The sequence below is a fragment of the Ursus arctos genome, unplaced genomic scaffold (genome assembly GCF_023065955.2).
Source record: "Ursus arctos isolate Adak ecotype North America unplaced genomic scaffold, UrsArc2.0 scaffold_28, whole genome shotgun sequence".
NCBI lineage: Eukaryota > Metazoa > Chordata > Mammalia > Carnivora > Ursidae > Ursus > Ursus arctos.
The window spans coordinates 3,562,714-3,577,873 of record NW_026622963.1 but is presented as its reverse complement, the minus strand read 5'-3'; the positions used below and the strand labels follow the sequence as shown (position 1 = coordinate 3,577,873).

General features: G+C 41.4%; 1 protein-coding gene across 1 annotated transcript in view; it reads right to left on the bottom strand.

Annotated features, from left to right (window-relative positions):
• The window catches only part of LOC130541929 (IQ domain-containing protein H-like), a 37,977-nt gene that overhangs the window by 14,365 nt on the left and 8,452 nt on the right, over nt 1–15,160 (bottom strand). The window contains exons 2-4 of the mRNA XM_057303599.1: nt 14,855–14,977; nt 13,117–13,211; nt 4,316–4,433 (exon numbers count right to left, since the gene is read on the bottom strand). Coding sequence (XP_057159582.1) covers nt 4,316–4,433; nt 13,117–13,211; nt 14,855–14,977 — 336 coding nt within the window. The remainder of the gene's footprint in view (nt 1–4,315; nt 4,434–13,116; nt 13,212–14,854; nt 14,978–15,160) is intronic.

Here is a 15,160-nt window from a genome sequence, read left to right as displayed (position 1 = left end):
GAGAAGGAGCAGTATTTTTTTTTTAAAAGTCACTGCTCTTGGGAGAAGATAGAACTCACAGCAGTCGGCTCATCGAGGCGCTCTCTTTTGCCTGCTCTGCTCTGTGACGTGCTAACTACCATCTCATGGGCAAAACCTGCCACCCACCACTAAGTGAGGCCGGACTGACAGCCACAATCTGGGACGCGACCCTTAGCTACTCTTTTTCTTGCTTTCATCTCTCACCATATTATTCTTCATTATGTCCAAAGTCCTCACAACTTTCGTTTTGATCAAAGTTTGAAAATCCCTTTCTCAATTCAATCCAAATTCACAAAGTCAGAGCCTTCCCATCTTAAACACAGATCTGCACATTGCTGTGTGGTATTAGATCACAATGTTTTTTATGTTCGTTGGACTGCTGAGACATCCATTTTATGGACTTAACACAGGGAAGAGTTCTCAAGCAATGGGTTGGGTTTATCTTCCCTGCTCCACAAATATACCAACTGTACCAATGCTTATTAGTAGGTCTTTTGGCCTAAACAGTGTAGGAATTAGCTTGCCAGATACAACTAGAAAATCAAATACTCTCTTGGCCTATAAACTTTTTCTCCTTCTCTTCTTGCCTCCACTTCCTCCTTTGTTGTTTTTATTTCAAATGCTTTCCTTATCTGTTACGAGTACATGCCTATCGTCCAAGGGGCCCCAGAGCGGGGTCGAGCTGGTGCTGACGTAGAACAAAGGTACACTGTGGAGAAAAGTCATCACAATATGGCTTTGTCAAATGTGAAAGAAAATTAATAATCAATTCTTTTTTTTTTTTACAACATTACTGACTATATTCCCTATGCTGTACTTTTCATCTCTGTGACTTAGTTCCTTTTTTAAAAAGATTTTATTTCTTTATTTGAGAAAGAGAGCAAGAGAAAGCACGAGCAGGGGGTAGAGGGAGAGAGGGACAAGCAGACTCCCCACTGAGCAGGGAGCCTGATGCGGGGCTCGATCCTGGGACCCTGGGATCATGACATGAACCAAAGGCAAATACTTAACTAACCCAGGTGCCCCGACTTATTTACTTTTTATAACTGCAAGTTTGTACCACTTAATCTCCTCTATTTCACCCATCCCCCATCCACCTCCCCTTTGGCAACCACCAGTGTATTCTCTGTATTTAAGAGTCTGGCATTTGTTCAGTTGTTTGGTTTTTTTGGATTCCAAATATAAGTGAAATCATATAGTATCTGCCTTTCTCTGTCTGACTTATTTCACTTGGCATAACACCCTCGAGGTCCATGCATGTTGTGACAAATGGCAAGATGGCATTCTTGTTTAGGGGTGAGTAATATTCCACTGTGTGTTCGTGTGTGCGTGTGTGTTCATTCTTCTTTATCCATTCATCTGTCAACGGACACTTGGCCTGCTTCCATATCTTGGCTATTGTAAACAATGCTGCAGTGAACATAGGGATGCATGTATCTTTTTGAATGAGTGTTGTCATTTTCTTTAGGTAAATACCCAATAGTGGAATTACTAGATCATATGGTAATTCTATTTTTAATTTTTTGAGGAACCTCCATAACAGCTTTCCACAGTGGTTGTACCAATTTACATTCCCACCAACAGTACACGAGGGCTCCCTTTCTTCCACATCCTAACCAACACTTGTTTCTTTTTTATTCTAGCCATTCTGACAGGTGTAAGGTGATATCTCATTGTGGTTTTGATTTTTGCATTTCCCTGATGAGTGATGTTGACCATTTTTGCATGTGTCTGCTGGTCATCTGTGTGTCTTCTTTGGTAAAATGTCTATTCAGGCATTCTGCCCATTTTTAATGTTTTTATGGAATGCCCATTTTTTTACTGTTTAGTTGTATAAGTTCTTTATATATTTTGGATATTAACCCCTTACCATTTACAAATATCTTTTCCCATTCAGTAGGTTGCCTGAGCGTTTTATTGCTGGTTTCCTTTGCTGTGCAAAAGCTTTTTATTTTGTTTCTGTCTCCCTTGCCTGAGGAGACATATCTAGGAAAATGTTGCTAAGGCCGATGTCCCAGAGTTTACTGCCTAGTTTCTTCCAGGAGTGATATGGTTTCAGGTCTCACATTTAGGTCATTCATCCATTTTGAGTGTATTTTTGTGTATGGTGTGAGAAAATGGTCCAGTTTCACTCTTTTGCATGTAGCTGTCCAAAGAAACAATTCTTAATTATGACTTTTAATTATAATAGAGCAACCCCTAATGGTTTGTCATGAAAGTTTTTGGCATGAAGTGGAATTCCAAAAATAGTCATCTACTTTGGAGAAAGAGAGTGGAAAGAAGTAACTGGGGTTTACCTAGTTGAACAGGTTGGTAGTGGGCAATTAAAGGTGGTAATATCCCAGTTGGATTTCACTGCTACTTAATAATACAAGCTTTTAAGTTGGTGTAGTAGGCTTGTAGGAACAGCTGGCAAAACAGCACTGTTTGTCATTGAGTTTACAATGCAAAATGAGGGCTATCTCGTGTGTCAGCGGTTATGCATTTTTAAGCAGATGCCACTGATATTAGAAATAAAACAGCAATAGGGATCTAGGCCCTGGAGGTAAAGTCAGGGTAGGAAACAGTCCGTGCCCCTTTTAAATGAAGCTCACCCATGCTCACAGTATTTAAAAGAACTCTGGGGTTATATTCAGCACATAAGATTCTTATCGTCGTGATCCTTTGCCAGGATTCAAAACTCTTTCGGGAAAATAAATTTCTGGGCCAGAGTTTTATTTTTTTCCGGAATAATAATAGCAGCTATGCATTCTAAATAGTCCTAATTTCAGATATTTTGTTTCATTGTACTCACAAACCAGAGAGTGCTAATCTCCCACTTGTGGACCAACAGTGACCCTCCCGAGATTCTTGAGAAAAAAAAAATTCCACGGATGCAAAGACTTAATAGGAAGGGAGGTGAGACGCTTAAGCTCCCTTTATCATGGCATTCGGTTGTATTTCCAGGAGAGCCTTTATTAGTATTAGCTGGTATTTTCTTATCGATGATCTGTCTCCCCCAATGAGAATGTAAGCTCTGAGAGTAGGGACCTGGTATCGTTCGTCACAATGTGCCTCTGACAGTGCTTGGCACATGGTAAATACTCCGCAGATAGTGACTGAACAAAGTGTACGAAGGGCAGTGTGGATGGCAGGAGCGGGCTGCTTTGGGAAGGTCATGGAGGCAGGACTGACTGGACATGGGGGTGGGCACCGTGGTTTTGTTTCTTCATTCAACAAACATTTATCGGCAGTCCCCTGGCAGTATGCAGTGAACAGACTGACATGGCTCCCCCCCCCCCCATTAAACATATATTCTAACTGGGAAAACAGACATTTAAAACGATCTGGTTACAGATTTTGTCAAGTGTGACAGAGGAAAAATACAGATAACACCGTTATAATAAGGGTACCGTGTGATGGCTGCACAGCTCGGTGAATAGACGAGAAGCCACTGCATGTCCACGGAAAAAGGGCGAATATTATGGTATGTTAATTATACCTCAACAAAGCTATTGCCTACAATGGGGTACCATAGTGGTTATCCCTGTATTTCTGGGTACATAATCCTGCCTCTGACATTTTCCTGAACATTTCTGAATCTTGGCTTCATCACCCCTAGGGTGAAGACAACAACAGCACGTCCCTCTAGGATCGTTCTGAAGGTGAATCAAGTCAGTGTTCCTGAAGGACTGAGGGGAGGTGAGCTGTTACCACTTCTGGGGAGTTGGGGAGGGAGCAGGAATCCAATTGCCAGAGCACCCAGCAGGCCAAATCAGTAACCTCTGGAGCTTGATCTCTGGCCCCCTGGGAACTTTCCTTTTAGGGCTCTGTTCAAAATTCCAGCTTTCCACAGTGGCAGCATCATAGCCATCGGTTTATCTGAGGTGTGATTATTGCTAATGAAAAAATGTGAAGGCACTGTGTTTTGGTATATTTTGCTTTCTGAAGAAAGCTCTTGTGTGGTAGAAACTGAACGTGCCACGAACCTACCGGAAACAGCAGTGGCGTGTTCTCTCATTTAGAACACAAAGCCAATTTCTTGCCTTCACTCTGAAAAAGGTTTTTTTTTTTCTAACAGCTTTAGTGAGACATAATTCACATACCTTAAATGTACCCTTTTAAAGTGTACAATTCGATGGTGTTCAGGAGATCCATGGAGTTGTGCAACCATCGCCACTCTCAAATTCCAGAACATTTCACCATCCCGAAGAGACACTTGCTATGCATCAGATGTCCCTCCCCAGCCTCCCCTCCCCACAGCCTCCCCAACCACTCATCCCCTGTCTGTCTTTACGGATGTCTCTATTCCTACCTTTATTCTCGGAAAGGCATGTGGAAATACACTGTGCTGTCTTTGAGGTTGCCAAAGTCTACCCTCAGATTCTAGAGGGAAAATAAATGATTTCTGATCAAGTACAGTTGGAAGCAACCTAAGTTTAAAAAAAGAAAGAAAAAGGAAATTTAAAATCGAATTTATCTTTAAGACTTCACAAACTATAATTTTAAAACAATGCTTCCTAGTTCAGTTAGATTTTACAGGAAATATTCCATTGGTAATTACAATAAACTAGGCCAACTTTAGCATTTTTACCGCTATAAACCTGCACTTGTTTTATTAAGCATAAGAACTTCTGAGTCTGATAAATGACCACTATCGCGTGAATAAAACACTCTATCCCTGGTTGAGGTTATATGACCCACAACTGAGAGGATTACTACACTGTAAAATATTTCTTGGTAGAGAAAAATACAGCCGGCTGTATTTTGTTTTGTAAAGCCGAATCGCAGAATAGCCGATGTTAAATATGTTCAAAATGCTGGTCCGTAAGCAGTTAGCCCTTACATTCCTGACACTGCTGCTATTTTATGGAGTGCAAAGACTTAAGGATCGAAGGCCAGTGAAAGGTCTTCCTTATTAAGCCATGGACAGCTCCATGGGAGAGCAGCATGAAAACAAAATAAAATTGTAAGAATGACCGTGTGTGTAATGTATGTCTTAAAACTTCTCATTGGAAAGCAGATTCCTGTTCTTTAAAATGGTCAACATAATTAAATCAGTTCAACTCAACCACAATGACTCAATGTCTCGATTCTACCGCGATGCCCACGTCTGAGAAATTATCGTTAAAAAGCAGTTTGTGGGGGGCGCCTGGGTGGCACAGCGGTTAAGCGTCTGCCTTCGGCTCAGGGCGTGATCCCGGCGTTATGGGATCGAGCCCCACATCAGGCTCCTCCGCTGTAAGCCTGCTTCTTCCTCTCCCACTCCCCCTGCTTGTGTTCCCTCTCTCGCTGGCTATCTCTATCTCTGTCGAATAAATAAATAAAATCTTTAAAAAAAAAAAAAAGCAGTTTGTGGGCTCCTGGTTTCATTTCAACATGTAAAGACCTTGGAAGGTATTGTGAGGATGAGGGTGATAAGAAAAAGCTGAACAAATGGAAAAGCTATTCTTCTTAGATCTATCAGAGAATTGAGGTCACAGGGAAAACTACTGCCCTGAGGACTGGAGAGAGACAGAGACAGACAGACCTGGTAAAGCTTCAGAGTGAAAGTCTACTGCGGGCGCTGGTATTGTCAAGAACAGTTAAACTCCACTTAACAAATTGCCAGAAGCTCAGTGTACCTTAGCTTGAGTGTTAAAAACTGAGGGGCCAAGGTTTGGTGGGGGGGCGTACTTTCCTGAGTTCTACCTCTGGGAGCCCCACCATGTTCTCACTGCGAGGACTGAAGAAAATCCCTTGCCTCTAGCAGTGGGGAGGGAAAAGAAACCATTTCAAACTACTCCCAGAGAGTTCTGTTCTCTGTTCTGTTCTCTGTATTAAAGGCCGGCTCTCAAGGAAAATTATCTGATCTGAGGAAGGGCAATTAGCTAACTCCAACCCCCTCCAGTCTTTCCGTCTCACCTAAGAGAGGGAATAACCAAGAAAAATTTGTGAAGGTAACAGTCTGAGGGCACAAACCCATGGGAAGATGGGGGGCCTGATCAAGGAGTATTGAATGCTTCCCCCCAGCACACTACATCTACAGGCATCAGTATAACAGAAGATCACAGAGGAGAGGGCTTCAAGGCTCAGACCTATTTAGGAAGAAGTTTCTAGGGAAACCCAAAGACCACAGGGGAGACAGAGGCAAAGACAGCTCAGGAAATTGAAGCCTCAGACATCTACAGTTATAGTAAACACAACACAACTCCTAGCCAGATAAAGGCCTACTTACCTCATTTCCTATTACCCAATACATCATGTCCAGCTTTAAAAAAAAAAAAAATGACAAGGAATGCTAAAAGGCAAGGAAAAAAAAAGTCTGAAGAGACAAGCATCAGAATCAGATATGACAGGAGATTCTGGAATTATCAGATCAGGAATTTAAAGTCACTGTGACTAATAAACTAAGGGCTCTAGTGGAAAAAAAGTAGACATCATGCACGAATAGATATGTAATGTAAGTAGAGATATTGAAATCCAAAGAATACTGAGGAAATGCTAGAAATCAAAAACACCATAAGAAATGAAGAATGCTTCTGATGGGCTTATTAATCGACTGGACATAGCCAAGGAAAGAATCCATGAGCTTGAAGAAATGTCAATAGAAACTCCCAAACTGAAATGCAAAGAGAAAGAGGAATGAACAAAACAGAATATCCGGGAACTGTGAGACAATTATAAAAGGTATACACATAATGAGAATATCAGAAAAAGAAGAAAAGAAAGGAGCAGAAGACCTATTTGAGTAATAATGGCTGAGAATTTTCCAAAATTAATGACAGACGTTAAACTACAGAGAATGCCAAGCTGGGATAAATCCTAAAAAAACTATACCTAGGCATATCCTATTCAAACTATGAAAAACTAAAAATAAACAGAAAATCTTGAAAGAAGGCAAAGAAAAAACCCGGCTTCCTATAGAAGAGAGATATAAATTGTATCAAACGTCTCTTCATAAACCATACAAACAAGAACAGAGAAGGGTGAACTCTTTGAAGTATGTAAAGAAAAATCCCACCAACCTGGAATTCTGTATCTTTGTGCTTAAAGGCAAAGGGGAAATAAAGACCTCCTCAGATAAGCAAACACTAAGGGAATTCGTCACCAGAGACCTGTCTTGCAAACAATGTCAGAGAGAAGGAACACGATATAGATTGGATAACAGGTTACATGAAGCAAAAAGAAAATCCAGGACCCCTAACTGGCCAGCCTTCTTTCCAAGTCCTCGTAAGTTTGTTTCAGATATAACGTCCAGGCTTTTTAGCTGTATTTATGAGAAGGAATAGGGACAAGTATGTCTACACCATCTTCCTAGAAGTGAAACTCTCTTTGTATATTTCTTATGAATCCTTGTACCTCTGCACATTATGTATTTAGAAGTGAGTTTGAACTGAGATACAATTTTGCGTTCTGCTTTCTCCCCCCTTGACTGTGAGGATTTTTCCATGTCATTAAAATTTCTTGGACAGTATCAGTTTTAAACTTTTAAAAAAGATTTTATTTATTTGACAGAGAGCAAGAGCGTGCCCATAGGATCAGAGGGGAGGGATGGGAGAAGCAGAGAGGGAGGGAGAGCAGACTCCCCAGCATGGGCTCCCAGGACCCTGGGATAATGACCTGAGCTGAAGACAGACACTGAACTGACTGAGCGACCCAAGGGTCCCTCGGGCAGTGTCAGTTTTCATCAGTTGCTATAGACTGAATCACGCTTTTACTGTTAACGCTGAAGTTATTTCCACATACATTGCTGTAAGATACAACACTGAAGCGCACATACAGAGATCCATGTGACTCCCTTCTTATTTCCTAGAAGTTCCTAGAAGTACAACTGCTGAATTAAAAAATGACAATTTTAAAAAGCTTCTCATACCCGTTAAAAAATTGCCTTTTAAAACTTTGGGCCAACTTATCCTTTCAGCAGTAGAATCAAAGACTTCCCATCTTACTGCCACCTCATCAGCCCGGAGAATGAGGATGGTTTAAATGATCTGTTGTGCCAATTTGTAGAGAAAATAGAGTAATATATTGTTTACTTTGCATTTCTCTGGCTTCCCCATGAGATTAAACAGTCTTCATCTATTTGCTGCTTATCTGCGTTTCTATCTCTGTGACGCCTATGTCTGTTGATGTCCGTCTATGTCAAGTAGTTGTTGTTGTTGTTGTTTGTATTGGCAGGAGCTCTTTTTTAAAAAGAATATTAGCAATTTTGTGTCCTATCTGTTGCGAATGTTTTCCCAGTTTGTTAGTTTTTCATTTTATGCTGCGTTTTTTAAAAATTATTTTTTGTTTAAAAAAATTTCAAACCCACAGAGAAATGGAAAGAACAATTAGCCTCCACATACCCTTCCCACAGATCACCAAGTGTTGCCGTCTCGTTCCCTGTGCTTCACCTCTCTCTGTAACTAGGAGGTAGTCACAGTCTACACAAGTGGGATACGTGTACCACCGTGTGACAACCCACAGTGGTTGGGCTCCGGCACACGTCATCAACGGAGGAAAATGTACCTTCTGGTGGACACTCACCATGTAATACAGACCTCTTCTTTCTCTCACTGGTGCTCACTGTTATCTATGTGTTTTGTTCTTGCTTCCCCTTCTCAAACCCTCGCACATCAGAATATAAGATGAAGGTTTCCATGCGGTTCTGATTGTGTGGGTACAGATGGTACTCACCCTCCCAGTGTCAATAACAAAGCGTGGGCATGAAGACCAGCGTGAGCACATATTATGAGCAATAAAATCCATGAAAGCCAATCATTGTGAGAGGAAGAACCACACTTTGACATAGAAGAATCACTGCCAAAGTGGGATAGTAATGGAGCATATTTTGAAAACAATACAAAAGCTCTTTGAGCTCTTTGGAGAAAATAGGCCATTCTTGATAATGTCCTCATCCTTGTTTTCTGCACGATGGCTGGGAAAATCTTGCATTTGCTGGCATCCATTGTTATCGCTTTGTGTCCCTTCTGGTTCTTGTTTCTACTGGACAAAATGACCAGATCTTCCCTTCTTGCTGAAAAGAAAACCATCTTTTGTGAAAATTAGGCTTCTTGGTTTTCAGGCAGCCATGTGGGAGAGCGCTCGATCACACTCAGGTGACCGGACTTGAGTCTGGGCCTCATCACTGATGACCCTCACGACCCGGGCCTGCTGTGATCCTCAGTGTGCACATCTTTAAAAGGAAAGGATAAATATCTGCCTCCTAGGGTGAAATGAAGTCCTTTGTAAACTGTCAAATGTTATGAAGCTATTGACAGCAATGATGAAATTCACAATAATGATGAAAATGAAGATGATGATGATTGTATCTGGGTCTTCTAAGTCACTTTTTAAGGTATATCCAGGGACAGTAATCATTTGGAATGAACTCTCCTGATTTCCTGGGTTTTCATAGATGGAATGAAGTCCCACATCTCTGAACAATGTTGATTCTCAGTTACTCGTAGCAACTGTGCTTGCCATCAAGGGAGCACCAGGGATCCACGGTCCTTATTATATGGCACCCCTCTCAGAAGGAGCTGCTGCTGTGGACTCCTGGCATCTGACGCTCCAGCAGACTCATGGTATAAGCAGACAGTGGCAGTCCTACCAGCCTGCCAGGTCCCACTCCTGGCTCATTCCTAGTGCAAGAGGCTTACTCCAACCCTTCATAGCAATGGGGTAGCTGAATTTCCAGGACCAAGCTCTTGATTGTACAGAGGTGGGCCCTCTATGTGGCCAAAAGAATACTGATTCCAGGGAGTCATGCTTGTCCCGGGGATTCCAAGCACAAATTATCTGCATTAGGAATAACCAAGACTCTTTGTTAAAATGTCAATTCCAGGACCGACTGGGAGCCAGCAAAAGAGGATTGCAAACCAAAGTTTAAGAACCATCATTCTAGACCTGTGGTCTCTCAAATAGGATGCCCACATCTCAGGCAATCAATCCATAAGAGAAGGCCAGTGGCTGTGTGAGGAGAATATAAGAACTTCTCTTTACACCAAATAAGAAATATGTAAAATAAGAAATAAAAATAAGAAACTACTTTATGCTACTATTTAATATTCAGCTTGTCCCTGGATCTGGGAGCAGGGTCTGCTCTGCTGCATGTTTTTTGACAGCATTAGAATGTGCTGGAGTTTACTCATGGAGTGAGTTTATGGATTCTATTAATTAATTTTCACTCAAGCCTGAGAAAATGGACAGGTGTCTTAAAAAGATTCCTGCAAAAAGCGCTGTATTTTGAAGTCAATGAAAATGGGCATCAGTGAACAATAAGAAAATGCCAGAACAGACACTGACTCATAGCATTAGCTTTTCTTCAGTCACACTAGAGAACAAAAGTGATGATAAACCAATCAAACTCATGGAGAGTCTGCCAAATCTCCACCCCCAACCGCCAACTTAAAAATTATCCAGAAGACTAACTGAACTATGGACTCCTGTTCAACCAGCATCCACGATGGATCTCCACGAAGTGTAGAGTGCGTTTTGGGTTATTAGCTACGGCCGGTATAAAGCCATCATGATTAACATGATAAACAACCAGAATATTATAATTAATAACCTTTTTTTAGCAAAAGAAAATGTTTTGTGCTGTTAATAAAGTAAAATATTTTAAACTGTTTAATCTTCTTTGTCTCATTATTTACATGTTTCTTCGTCAGTATATTTTATAATGTATTCCCTCCCTAGGATAAGTATACAATTTATAAATAAACACATGTGATGGATGCATGCCCCAATTTTGAAACTAACGGCCATGTGGGATAAAAGGCCAGGTCCAGCTTGTTCCAACTTGAGACTTTGATAAGCTAAGTCTCCTCCTCTGGCCTCCTGAGCAGTGTTGAGATAAGCAACCTGTCCCTCAGTGAGTCCTGCCATCAATAATGAAAAACCACCTTCTTACTTGGGTATTAGAAGGACTTCTGTCATGGAACCTCAGAAGAAAAATGCAATGAACTGGCCAGTCCCACTGCCCCCATGCATAAGAACCTGAAGGAATTCTGGGTTCTGCAAACAGCTTTGCATAGAAAACTCCCAACAGAACATAGACTCTGAAGCCAAGTCTATTCAGGATAGTCTCTTGGGACACCCCTGCAAGTGCAGAGTCCGGTGTGACTGTTGACCCGGGAACACGCTGGTCACAGGCAACAGTCCCTGCTCTCCTGGCTCTTGTTTTCCATTTCCATCTACAGCTACTGCTTCTTTTCCTCCCTGAGCCACTCCCTGAGACTCCCTCTTGGACTCCCAGGACCTGCCTGCTTACTTTAAAGACCCAGTTCGGACTTTTCTCCAGTTTTCGACCTGGCTCCTATCATTTCATTTTCCAGTTGCACATGCTACTTCAGTGGCACACATCCACAGCTATGATGGAGGTACTCCCCGAGGCTTGTGAGGCTTGTACAGACTTGCCAGGCTCCCATCGTCCTGCCAGGAGGACCAGTGATCATATTATTGTCTTGAATAGGAGAGAAAGGATCCAAGGACTACATCTGGGAGCCAGCTCCATGCCCCAATTAATAATGAAGTCATCCTTCTCTCTTCCAGACCCTAATAAGGGGCAAGGATACTCCTTGGCGAGGGAGAAGAACTGTAGGAGAAAGGTCTCTGCCTGAACCTCTCTGCTTGGTTCTCTGTAGCTGTAATTGCTACATAGTTTGCTCTTTCCAGCTATCATAACTTGCAAATCGGCAGCCCAGACTCTCTGTTCTTTGTCAGGATGGAAGAACAAAGAGAAAGCTGGAGAAGGCCAGGAGAACTTCATCGGAGCTGGTGACAGACATCTCTCTCTTTTCCTGTTTGCTTTCCCCAACCCCTCCATTCTGAGGCTTTCCAACTTGCTGCTGTATGTATGTGCAATCTTTGACCACAGCCTACTACAGATCTGTCGGCTGCCATCTACACAGGCCTCACAACTTGCCTGTAGGTTTCCCTTGATTTCAAACTAAGAGTCAATCAATGTAAGTTGGGAAACTATCTCCAATATTTTCTTCTCCAAGAATCCTTTTTATTATTTTCCTTACAGATTCCTTGTTTTAAAAGATTATGAATAGTAACCTATTTTCAGGTCTTTTTTTTTTTTTTAAGATTTATTTGTCAGAGAGAGGGAGAGACGGAGCACAAGCAGGGGGAGCAGCAGGCAGAGGGAGAAGCAGGCTCCCCCCTGAGCAAGGAGCCCAATGTGGGGCTCGATCCCAGGACCCTGGGATCATGACCGGAGACGAAGGCAGACACTTAACCAACAGAGCCACCCAAAGGCCCCTTCCGGTCATTTTTTTATTCCCAAATTTAAAAATCAAAGATATCAATGATGAAAAACTAGACAAATGAGGGAAAGGTTGCCTGTACAAGGGATGATGGATGCCTGTGGCACTCCTTTATGTGGGGGAAAGGGGGACAGATATCCCCAAGGCTCTGCTCCCCACTACTGAATGCTGGAACGTGGTTATGTCTACAGATCGCCATGTTTCCTTGTGCACTATTCCTGAAATTTGACCTCACAATCTGATATTACTTATGCTTGGTACATATTTACAATGCAAATAGGGCCACAGGGTTTTTAAGCTTGGCACAACCTTACCCTACATATACTCAAATTCAGGAGACCTACCTGTAACAGGGTCCAAAGCAAGGCAAGGCAATTTCTAAGTCAAGTCTAATTTTAATAAATCATCTCTTAGGATGTATTACATTGCGAATATTTCAAGCAAGTTTTATTATTATTGTTTTGTTTTCCATGGAAACCCAAATCATCTTTATAATAAAGCACATAAAACATGCTAAAAACAGTAAAGAAAGTACCATGTGATCTTAATAGTGTAAACATGGGTTTGCATTAAAATATTTCCTTTAGGAGTTGAGTTTTGGATACCTTTTGCTAAAAAAAACAGTAACACCAAAACTAGGACTCTGGAGTAATTGTCATGGTGTCAAGCATTAAAAGGCAAGAAGAGTAACCTGGAATAAACTTCATTAAAGTTCAAATTCCGCCATTAACTTCTTATACAAAACTACTGAAATTTGTAGAATGGATACGAACAAAGCCGAGAAGATTTTGTCTTTACGGTCACCTGACCTGAGCAGGAAAAATTATTATTATTTTTTTATTGTCCTTATTTTGGACCCCAAAATGGCTATCTTACTTACCACTTGGAAGCGTGAGAAGAATATAAATTATCGTCATTAATAGGAGTCGTTAACACATGATGGTTAACAACATTTAAATACTTCTCGATGTGAATCTGTTACAGAAAAGTTAAAGTTTAGGCCATTATAGTGGACTTAAGATACTCAGCTAATTTACTTTATTTCATTAGGGTAACGCTTTGAATTGTGTAATTAAGCCAAAAGACACAACATGCTATGTGTTTATTGCATGCCTAAGGTATCATTGGGCATCTCGAGGCTAAATGACTTTATCCCAAAAAGCATAATAAACAATTGAGACTCAAAGCCTGAATGACCTGTAGCACTCTTCACAAATTAAACTATACACAACCGTCAGTAAATCGCTTAGCCAGGTAAGCTTACTAGGCAGGACAGGTACGGAGTAATGTCTTTCCTTTATAGGGATTTCAAGCAAGCATCTGGGGCAAGAATTTGGCCCTTAGGTAACAGATTATTTTAAATGGCCAACCCAAAGACTCCAGCTGGGTGCAGCCCTCTCTCCGTCAGGTAATGTAGGACAATGGTGTGCCAGTTTGATGAGACAACAAAACACACCACATCTCTCACGGCCTGAGGAGCTGGGCTGTGAAGCTGACAATGTGGGAGAGTGAAAGTCTGAGGCCAGAGCAGGGACAGTGACAGTTAGAGGTCTCGAAGATGGAGATGGTCCTTATTTGGACACATGTGCTAATAGATCCTTGTTTCTTTCTTTCTTTTTTCTTTTTTTCTTTTTCTTTCTTTCTTTTTTTCTTAAAGATTTTATTTATTTATTTGACAGACAGACAGCCAGCGAGAGAGGGAACACAAGCAGGGAGAGCAGGAGAGGAAGAAGCAGGCTCCCAGTGGAGAAGCCCGATGTGGGGCTCGATTCCACAACTCCGGGGTCACGCCCTGAGCCGAAGGCAGATGCTTAACAACTGAGCCACCCAGGCGCCCCCTTTCTTTTTTCTTTTTAAGATTTATTTATTTGAGAGAGAGAGCGAGCAGGAGGCGAAGGGTAGGGGGAGAGGGAGAGAGAGAATCTCAACAGACACCCCGCTGAGCTCAGAGCTCAATCTCGGGACCCTGAGATCATGACCTGAGCTGAAATCAAGAGTCGGAAGCTTAACTGACTGAGCCACCCAGGCGCCCCTAGATCCTTGTTTTATAAATAAATATTATCCTGGTCCAAAGATTGGATTCTCCTCTGCCCTTCGACCCAGCCATAATGATGAAGTCCCTGTGTACTTTCTCTCTCTCTTCCAAAGTTGGCATATCTCTTTAGCTTTACCTACTGGATTGCAATATCACAAAGATGACTAATCTCAAAATACTTTATTTAGGGAAAAATAAACTCTTATTCTTTAGAACCCCAGTGAATCTGATAGAAACACTGCAAAGTAATTGCTTTGAGTCCTTTTTTGTCAGGCATAGTGTTGGACTAACGGTTATTTTAAAAATTCTTAATTCTTTTTATCAAACCACATGTTAGGGATTGTCACTGCATAATCTTACATTCCCAACACCTTAACTTCTTTGTGGAATGTGACAGGATGCAAACCACTCAATCAGTTAATAATCATGATTTGAATAAAAGGGACAGAATGAGAAAGCTGCTGACCAACCTAAGTCCTTCTCTGTTACAGAATTACACGGGGTCCTGTGAGAACCATAGTCCTTTCCTTCTAGAGGAATCTTTGTCTCTTTCCAGCACTTTAATATCTAAAGCTCTACTTACTCTTAACCCCATTTCAGTCCTTTTGATTGCGGTTTCAAGATTCTGAATGTTCAGAGCCTCTCCTTTTTCCTCAAGTGGGAAATTTGTTAATTTCTCCTTTAACTGATAAAGGTCTTCATGGACCTATAGGTATAAAAAATATAAAATATTGAAAGATACGTACAAAGTTCACCTGAAACAGTTATTTTAAAGATCTGCAATTTGCTCGAATTGCTAGAGACCACCAAGTGGATTTTATGATGTTCGTTGGAAAGGACTGTCTTCATGTTCTAAGATATTCTGGTTTGTTTGTTTGTTTGTTTAGAT